This window comes from Sceloporus undulatus, chromosome 1, assembly GCF_019175285.1.
Source record: "Sceloporus undulatus isolate JIND9_A2432 ecotype Alabama chromosome 1, SceUnd_v1.1, whole genome shotgun sequence".
Taxonomy (NCBI): domain Eukaryota; kingdom Metazoa; phylum Chordata; class Lepidosauria; order Squamata; family Phrynosomatidae; genus Sceloporus; species Sceloporus undulatus.
In genome coordinates this window covers 137,397,025-137,406,849 of record NC_056522.1, presented here as the reverse complement: position 1 = coordinate 137,406,849, position 9,825 = coordinate 137,397,025, and the positions used below count along the sequence as shown (strand labels likewise).

The 9,825-nt window shown below is 41.6% G+C and overlaps 1 protein-coding gene across 5 annotated transcripts in view; it reads right to left on the bottom strand.

The window, feature by feature from the left end:
- Positions 1 to 4,925: 4,925 nt before the first annotated feature.
- The window catches only part of FBXO25 (F-box protein 25), a 34,636-nt gene continuing 29,736 nt past the window's right edge, over positions 4,926 to 9,825 (bottom strand). For 3 of the 5 annotated variants that reach the window (XM_042465538.1, XM_042465553.1, XM_042465545.1), the window contains 2 exons: positions 9,535 to 9,561; positions 4,926 to 6,182 (listed from right to left, as the gene is read on the bottom strand). In XM_042465538.1, the coding sequence (XP_042321472.1) occupies positions 6,093 to 6,182; positions 9,535 to 9,561 (117 nt within the window). In that variant the 3' untranslated portion in view covers positions 4,926 to 6,092. The remainder of the gene's footprint in view (positions 6,183 to 9,534; positions 9,562 to 9,825) is intronic. The other 2 variants (XM_042465561.1, XM_042465571.1) reach the window with 1 other exon arrangement.

Sequence of the window (9,825 nt, the reverse complement as noted above, 5' to 3'; positions counted from 1 at the left end):
TTACGGCATAGGAGGCCATATCATGGGTTTTCTGGGAGTGAGAGTATGTGACTCGCCCAAGGTCACCCAGTGGGTTTCCATGGCTGAGTGGAGAATCAAATTCTGGTGTCCAGGGTTGCCATGCAATGCTCAAGCCACTATGCCATGCTGGCTCAGGCGGGGGATGTGTAATTAGCTTTATTTACAGCAGTTTTATATCATCCCTTAAGAAGAAGTTATCTACTGATGTGCCAAGCTATTTAAAGCCAAGGAGTATATAGAAACAACTTATATAAAATCAAGAAGGAACTGAAACAGTAGAATAAAAGTGGGGAGGAGGGGGGGGGGAAGCAGCAGAAAACTCATGTGCAATTGGAAAAGCTCCCAAACATTCTAGTTTCAAAAAGTTGTTCGGGCGTTTATAACTTTTTAAAACTGAGAAGCTTGGGATTTTTGAAAAAGAGATTTTCATGGGGATGGGAAGACAATCTAGAACCAGGGTACCACCTCTGAGAAGGCTGTCTCCTTACTCCCCTTTGACAGGTAACATAGAAAGGCTCCAGGCAAAAAAAATGTGGGATAGACTCTGAGGTGGAATGTCTCCAAAGGTCATTTAGTGCAACCCGCTGCCAAGCAGGAGGCGTCAGATTTTGTTTTAAAAACCTCCAAAGAGGGTAAGTCAATAACTTTCCAACGTATTCTGTTCCACTGTCAAACAGCTTTTACCACCAGGAAGTCCTTCCTAAGGTTTAGTTGAAAACTTCTTTCTTCACGTCATACATAGAATCTGGAGCAGGAGCAAACAGGCTCTTTCTTATCTTCTACCTGATAGCCCTTCAATAACATTAAAAATCCATCAAACTGTCATACTTTTATTGGCTAACCAAAATGCACAATATACAGGTTGTAAGCTTTCGAAGCTCCATTGGTTTAAATCCTAAATCCTAAAGGGAGAGCCAGTGGACTGGGACCTTACTATTTGAGGTTTCTACCTCCAACAAAGGTAAAACGTTTTTCTTCTTAAATTGGGACTGGATTGGCATGTTTTACCTCAACGCCATCTAAAGTTTTCCTAATAGCATGAAGGCTTCTGATTAACCCATCAAAGTCATGCAATTGAGATTAAAACGTGATTAAAATGTGATTAAGACAAGAGCTGCCATCCTGTGAATAATCAAGGAATAACCTGGCAATAAACAGCAAAAACCCATTCACTGGAAAATCCCGTGAATGGGTTGTTGCTGTTTCTTGCCCGTTTATTCACAGGATAGTTGTACTTTAATCACATTTCATCTTGTCATCATGTGAAAATCATTAGCGCAATTGCACAATTAATCACAGGTTATTCCCAGGATAATGGCGCTTTGAACACAAAGTTGTGTGAAAATCATTAGCACAATTGTGGGACTATGACAGATTAATCACACTTTATACTTCCAATGGTCCCCCATGTGATAAAACTCCATATTAGATTGCAAAGGAAGTGTCTTTTTTTGTTGCAAATGGATGTTGGTTCCTAGACTTTGAGAATCTCCCAGCAACCACATGGCTAGAAGGAGGTGATACAAACCTGCAAGTAACACCCCTCCATGCCATCTGAACTGAGAACAGAACAGCAAAATGCAGGCCTAGGATTAACATCTTCATTTTTTCCTTCCTGTATGGTTTTTAACACCTCTCCTGATGAAAAAGTCAGTGGAGCTTTGAAAGCTTGCAACATGTATATTGTGCATTTTGGGTGGCCAATAAAGATACTACTGTTTGGTGGATTTTTGATGTTATTGGATTTGGTATATGGTCAACACAGCTACCCCTGGATGTTTTCTGATAGCCTGTCAGATATACAAACACTGCAATGCCATCTCTCAATCTTCTCTTTGAAAAGCTAAGTAAACTTAATATTCTCAACAATTACTCATGAGTCTTGGTTTTCAGACCTTTTACTCTCTTGGTCACCTTCTTGCAACAAAACGTTGTATGGGGAATTCTTCTGCTTAGGATTCCAGGGAAGTAGCTGTGTTCTTTTCTACACTATTCTACTCCCCTCTTTTGCATGAGCCATCATTGTATGCCCACTAAACATGCTCAGCCTTCATTGTGGAAGGCTATCTGTTTTCTCCTGAAGATACTTTTTTTGTCTGTCTTGGGTTCCCCATGCCTGGGGTTACTTTTTCCTGCTTGGGTGTGGATGATGTTTTATTTGTACTCCGAGACTTGAGTTAGCCATTAGGATGTCTAGGATGCACAGACCTTTTCTGCTTGGATTACGTTTGTTGTGTGCCTTCAAATCATTTCTGAATTATGGAGACCCCAAAGCAAACCTATCATGGGATTTTCTTGGCACAGTTTGTTAAGAGGAGGTTTGCCACTGCCGTCTCCTGAGGCTGAGAGTGTGACTTGACCAAGGTCACCCAGTGGATTAATGTGGATGAACTGGGAATCAAACCAGAGCTTCCAGAGTCAAACCAGAATTGCATTCCAACACTCAAACCATGCTGGCTCTTGGATCAGGTATTAGATGAGAAAAAGATTTGCAAACTATTCTGTAAATGACTATTACTTAATTAGCAATAAAGGAAAGCAACACTCACCCAAGAATCAGAAATGAATGTTCCTATCATCTTGCTACCACATAACCCCCAAAAAAGACCATGCCTTCCAAGGAGACAACTTTTCCCTGTCTTGGATGCATTAATGCAGAGTGATGGGGGCACTCATCCTAGTGGTGAGTGTTGGCAGTGAAAAGTAGGTGGAATATGTAACATTGCAGAATTATATAGCTCTCTCTCCTGCACCCCAAAATCTATGTGCCACCACGTTTGCCATTTCTCACTGCCACACTTGCTGCTTCTGGACTACTCCTTTCTGTTGTTATGCCATAGCACTTTATCACACCACAGAAGCATAAAGATGAACATATAGCCTCTTGTTGCTTTGCCAACTGAGCAAGTGAGGACACTGATGGATTTTACCCTTCCCAACATCTCTTGGGGCAGCTGTTCACTTCTTGCTAAAATGAGTCTTCCCCAGGTTCATGCTGTTGGGGTTAATTCCGTCCCATTTTGTAACTTCCTTTTTGGGAAAGAATAAACTCTGTGCAAAACTCTTTGAACACAGAAGGTACTTAATTATGAGATCAACATTCAGTGCAAATGTATATATAGTAAACTCTTCAGCTGCTTCTTTTGCCAAGTTTGACAAACCATTTTGGGAGGGGATAATCTACCTCAACGATTCCCAAAGTGAGTGGTATGCCTCCCCGGAGGGCAGTGGAAAGATCCAGGGGGCAGTAGGGGGCGGTGAGGGGAAAAGGGGGCAGTGGGAGGCCTTCAGTCAAAGTACTGGTGTGCCAGAAAGACAAGGGAAACCAGTGGTCTTTAGGACCATGGTGGTATGAAACTTCCTTTCAGAGTTTGTTAAAACCACAACGCAGCCTCACTGATCATTTTGTGTGGTGCTATCTCCCACCCTTTGCTTGCCCGTGTGAGTTCACTTCCTTACTGCCGTCCTTCCCTAGTAGTGGCAACTGGGAAATTTGTGCAAGGCTTGGCACAGAGTATCGCTTCTGCAGCTCAGAGAGGCACAATTTTGGGACAGACTGGAGCAAAGACTTAGCACATGGTGGCGAGGGAGAACTGGCGGCAAAAATTTGAGATCCTGCTTTCTTTCATCCGAGAAGAGGTAGCAGAAGAAACCATTTTTTGTGTGTGGGAGAGTGGATACTTGAAGCTGCGTGAGGAACACATGCCTTCCGCTCTGAGCGCATTTCTAAAGAGTGGGGTATAAATACAACAACAACAACAACAACACTGTGTGTCTGGTGAAGTAATATCTGTACTTGATTATTGGAAAGAATCCTTTGTCTTGGAGAGGCTCCTGTAGTTAAAATCTCTCCCTTTCCGGTCCACACCAGTCTCCAGTCCAGAGCATATGACCTCTGTAAACCTCCTATAAATGCACTGGCTGCCCCTTTCTCCACCTGATGTGAAGGATTCAGAGTCCCTCCTCTCTAAGGAGAAGCTTCTCCCTTGCACCTGGTCAACCTGGGAGCAGCAACCAAGTGGCCTCTTGTCTACACTGGCTTTGCTGCCAGGCTGGAACAAGTGAGAGGGTTCTCAGTCGCTGCTCAGCCAGCTGCTCAATTGCTGCTCCCAGGATAACAGGATACAAAAGAGAGCAGTGACGGAGCAGCCAGTCAAACAACAACCAAGAGACCTCTAACTTGCGCATGCAAGAAATTTCTTGGTCACTGCTCAGCCAGCTATTTGGTTATTACTCCCAAGGTGACTGGTGCAAGGGAGGGGCAAATGAGATTGTTTTGAATTTGCAATAGAAAAGGTAAAGGTTTTCCACTGATAAGATTCTCTAGTCACGTCCAACTGTAGGGGACAGTGCTCATCTCCATTACTATGCTGAGGGAGCCAGTATTATAAGGGACGATTCCGTGGTCATGTGGCCACCATAACTATATGGAGAACAATAGACCTAATATAAAACAGTATGGACAGGGCAGGGGACACTAGGGTTACTACCTAAAAAGAAAGGTGGCAGTAGCCCAAAATTTTTTGAAGACCAATAATCTAACTAGATAAACACCCGAGGGAAAAGCATGTTAAATTTTTCCTGGTGGCAATAAGCCTGTATACTTATGTATGCCATCCTACGCCTGTATGCTTTTAAGTTGGCAACAGATTTCCAGTGTGAAGTTGAAGGCTTTCATAGCCGGCATCTATGGTTTTTGGGCTATGTGGCCATATTCTAGAAGAGTTTATCATCTGATGATGCCAGCCACAGATGCAGGCAAAACGTCAGGAATAAACTCTTCTAGAACATGGCCACATAGCTCAAAAAACCCACAAAAAATTATCAACAGGTTTCATTTGGCCTAATATGAATTGATGAGTGCATAAGATGCCAATACAAAATGACAAACTTCCAAACACCAGTTAAAAGGCAAAAACATGATTTATTTGTATACAAAACTAGATTCAAAACTAGATTCAAAACACACTGCGGTATACAATGTAAGGTCTGTATTAATCTGTATACAATATTACATTGAAAATATGGTTTAAGACATCAAGAACACACTACCAATCATTCTGAGTTTGCCGTACACTTACTTGCTTTATTCCTCTTCTGCAAATTTGCACAACAAAACAGCAGCTTCCAAGATAGTTCTTGCCGCTTCAGTCCAATTTAATCTCCTCCAAAGTGAACTAAGAGTTCCTGTAGCAGAAACTTAACCAGTACCATGTAGGACTTTGCAGTAAGAATCTTGCAATATGCTTCTTATTTTCTCTGTTAAAGCTCAGTAAGATATTTTTAGGAGCCTGGTGGCAGTGAAGACTAACAGCAGATCACTCAGAGGATACACACACACACCATATAAATCCATGGGATGACCATCTGAAAACTCCATCGCACTTCAGCAGCCACAACCAGCAGCTCACATTTTTTTTAGGATACAATTAGATAGGTGTGACATAATTAACAAAATAGATTGTAAGAAAATAAATAATCTGCAAAAGGTATTTACAAAATGGAGTTGGCTTCTTTCATTAGAGGATGCACAACAGGTCTGCACAACTATGTTTTACCAACGTGCAACACTCACAGCCAACACAATATGTACAAAGAAGCCCAAAAAGTATCCTCTGAATATTTATAAGACGTGCCAACTGCATACATTTGAAAAAGGAAGCAAAAAGACAAGGACTCAATCCATTTTTGGTCTCCTAAATGAACAGCCGACTTCTCCTAACTCAAAATCCATGACAGCCCCTAACAAGATGACAAATCATTCATAAATCACTTGATAAAAGTTCCAAAGCTTGACAAACCTCAATTATCCATTCTGTTGAGATCACCCCCTCCATGTTATATCTTTCCTTGCAAACAGAATTTTCCTTCAGTTTTCTTCCTACAAACTTAACTTCTTAATGTGATGCTCTTGTCAATATTCTTTCTCTCCTCTTGATCCCATTATGTCCCTTTTTAACTACAAAGCACACTCACAGAAATATTGCACAAGAAGCAGTATACATATAAGTGCATGACAATGCAAAAAAAAGGAGAGAAAGTGAAGAACAAACAAAAAAAATGGATTACACTTAAAATTTGAAGAGGTCTATGAAGTGCTGAGGAGATACTGGCATGAAACAGCTGTTGGGATCATTGGCTGTGCAGGGATGTCCTGTATCCTAAAGAAATGAAGGGCATAGTTATTTTCTTTTAAGATCTGGTAACCAATTTTCAGTTGTCAAGTAGTTTCTAAAGCCAGATGTTTATATATAGCAGCAGTACTGAGATAAAAGTGCACCTTGATCAAGATCTTCATGCTTCTATTTTTACATCAAGTCTGAGACAGTGCCAAAAGCCTCTTCAAGCTCCACTAGGGTCCAGTGACTACTCTTATACAGTGGGCCCTTGGTATCTGCTGGGATTTGGTTCCAGGCCACCCCTGTGGATACCAAAATCAGTGGAGGCTCAAATCCTATTAAATAGGTGTCATAGTAAAATGATGTCCTTTATATAAAATGGGAAAGGATGGTTGAATCTGTGGATAAAAAATTGTGGATATGGAGGGCCGAATGGAGTTGCTTCTAAAGAACACTCTCAGTGGTAAGAACACAGGAAACTGGCATATACCACATCAGATAGACAGCCAGTGGCTCCACAGATAGATACCTATGTTTCTGTGAAAGGCTGTGATTGGGATGGTTAGTGGCTTAAGAATCAGTCCCCCTTCCTGCCAACCAAGTTCCCCCTCACTGCCGACAGCTTTGTCATTCCATCAGAAACAAATGCTGCGTTCTAATACTTTTCAGGTAGCATGAAACAGAAAAATGAAATTGCTGTATTCTTCTGTGTATATAATACAGGTTTGGTTTGGACTCAGGTCTAACATTTAAAGAGGGCCATACTAATAAAACAGGAGTGGGTAGAAACAGAGCTTGGACAGCTAGTTTTAAAGAGGACCTAGTTATAAACCAACATCTTAGTACATTCAGTTAGTCTGGAAAACAAGTGTGCAAAGGGATCTTGTAGTACCTTTGAGATTAACTAAAAGAGGGTGTTTGCCTTTGCCTATCTCTGAGGCTGAGAGTGCGTGACTTGCCCAAGTAACCCACTGCGTTTCCATGGAAGAGCAGGGATTTGAACCCTCATCTCTGGAGTTGTAGTCCAATTCACAAACCACTATGCCATGGTGGCTTCTCACTCAGACATGAGGTCACCAAAATACACCTGCAATTGCCAGGTTGGGCTAGGAAAGTTTTCTGCCTGAAATACTGTACTGGAGAGCCACTGTCATTGAGAGCTGACAATACTAGGCTAGACGGACTGAGAATATAAAGAGTTTCCTACAAAGCTCCTATACTTGCTACAGCAGCAGTCTCCTGTTTTGAAGATGGCTCCACTTACAAGGAATAATATTTTAATTTTTTCCATAACCCAAGGCATTTTTTAGCTACAAAATACAACAGAATAGCAATCTGTAAATGTATAGAATAATACATGGTGTGGATTATGCAAACATTTTTCTCACTTATAACAACAGTATTTGGGGTCATTCAATGAATCTGAATAGTGGGGGATTTGAGACAAAGCAAGTTCTTCGTATAGTACGTTGTTCAGCTGTAGAACTCATTAAAACAAGATGTAGCAATCACCCTAAACATCAATGCTTTCCAAAGTGGATTAGAAAAATTCACAATATTTTAGCCCCCATCGTGTTTTGTGACCACTAAAATCAGAGAGTGTGTTCTTAATGCCCATTGCTAGAGCACAACCAGAAAAATGATATTGCACTCATGCCCTGTTTGTGGGCTCCCCATGAAGCAGCTGGTCCTACACTGTGTGAACAGAATACTGGACCAGGTAGGTCTTTGGTCTGATCAAAAGTGGTTCTTATACTCTTGGAAGTAGGGAAGGGGCAAAGACACCTACACTAGCTAATCAATATCAAAACAAAGTGAACTAGACTTACTTATTGTCCTTTCAGTAAAGAGGGGGAAATCATGAGGTGGGAAGGATGGGATCAGTTTCACAACCTCAGAGTCTACCTGTAACTTAAAGGCTTCTTGTTCCAAATACAGTATGTGAAAAAGTAGGGCCTTCTTAGAGGAGTCCACATGGCATGTGCGATAACACAAGGACAAGGGGCCTCTGAATAATGTAGAGTTCAGATAGGAAAGGGCTTTGTTGCCATGGCTCTATCTGATCACTTGTATTTGGCTGGGAATGAAGTGTACCCCTCTGATTAGAGTGCGGCAATTCCCCTTTCTGTATGGAACACACCTCAACTTGCTTGTGCAAGCTACCTAGAGTCAGCTTGTGGAAGAGGCCAGAACACTCTCCTCCAACATGTGGGCTTCAGAACATCTCAGATTATCTGTATTGGCCATGTTGGCTTGGGATGGTGGGAGGTGCAGTTTAGGACATCTGTAGGGCATCAGGTTGCATAAAAGTCTCAGTACTGAGACGACTCATGTTCAAATTCACACACTCGGCCATTAAGCTCACTGGATAACACTGCCTCTCAACCCTAACCCTCCCTCACAAAGTGAGCAATGTGGGGAAAACATGGGACCAACCCTAAGAAGGGTGGGATCCAAATCTAATACATTAGACACAGTTAATCTAATACAGTGCAGTGCACTCTATTCTCAGTTTGCAAAACGTTGTACCCAAAATTTTGTAGGCTGAGACAAATGAAGAACTGGAGTAGTGATAGTCAAGATTAGCTTTTCTGCACAGCACCTTTTATATCTCTCACTGAAGACACTAACTCTCCCCAATTTGCCCTCCTCTTGAATGTAATGTATTACAACCTCTCCCTTCCCTGCCCTGCATGACCACTGTGCTTCTGGGGTGACAGCAACTGTAGTCCAACAAATCTGGTGGGTGCCAGATGGGGCAACACTGTCAGGAACTATTAGTCAAGATACTAGGGACCAAGAAAGCATTCAAGCATTTTTGGACACTTACACCTGGGCAGAAGCAACCTAAAATAAACCCCACCCTTTAAGATGAAAATCCTGCTCTTCAGGAGATAAAGCTTTTTTTTAGTGTTAGACACACACTTGTCACTTGAAAGCATTTTCCTACCTTTAAGTGAACTTAAGTCGTGCTTGCTTACATTAGAAAATGAAAAAGCAGATTTTTTGTTTTGTTTACAATACTTAAAAAAAGAAGTAAGTTGTTGTTACATTTCACTTTCAAGAAAACATAGCCTAGGCTCCAAGTGGGGATTTATGCTGACAGAAGAATCCCAGCAGAAGATTAAGAAAGAACTGAGTGACCTCTCCACCTGCAGCAAGATCTTCTCCATCCCATCCATACCCATAATACCCAAAGCTATACTTTGATGGGTTTTCCAGTCCCCTGGGGCAGTTATGGAAGATGTATGGGGTGGTGTGTCAGGGAAATTTCCCCTCCCTGGAGCCACCTTCTGTCAGTTTAAATTCCCAGGTGGATATTGGCCATAATATTTAGTACAGCTACACAGTATGGACTCAGAAGAAAGCCATGAAGAAAAGAACATGGAAGTACCTTTAGTAACAAAGCAAGATGGTAGTCCTTTTGAGGCCATGAGAGAAGAAACAGGAAGGAAGGCAGTGAGGCAAAAGAGAGGAAGGCTTTACTGGACAGTATGACAAGTAGTAGCAATGTTCAATGGTTACAACAGCTATCTACATAGCATTCCTATCAAGATAATGTAGTGAGGAAAATTATCCCTTAAAAGAAATTAACAATAAGAGGTTTCTAGATGTAACATTTTGCATGAAAGTTAATTTGTTGCACTGAATTCCTATGACATACCAACTGTCCTTGATGATAAAA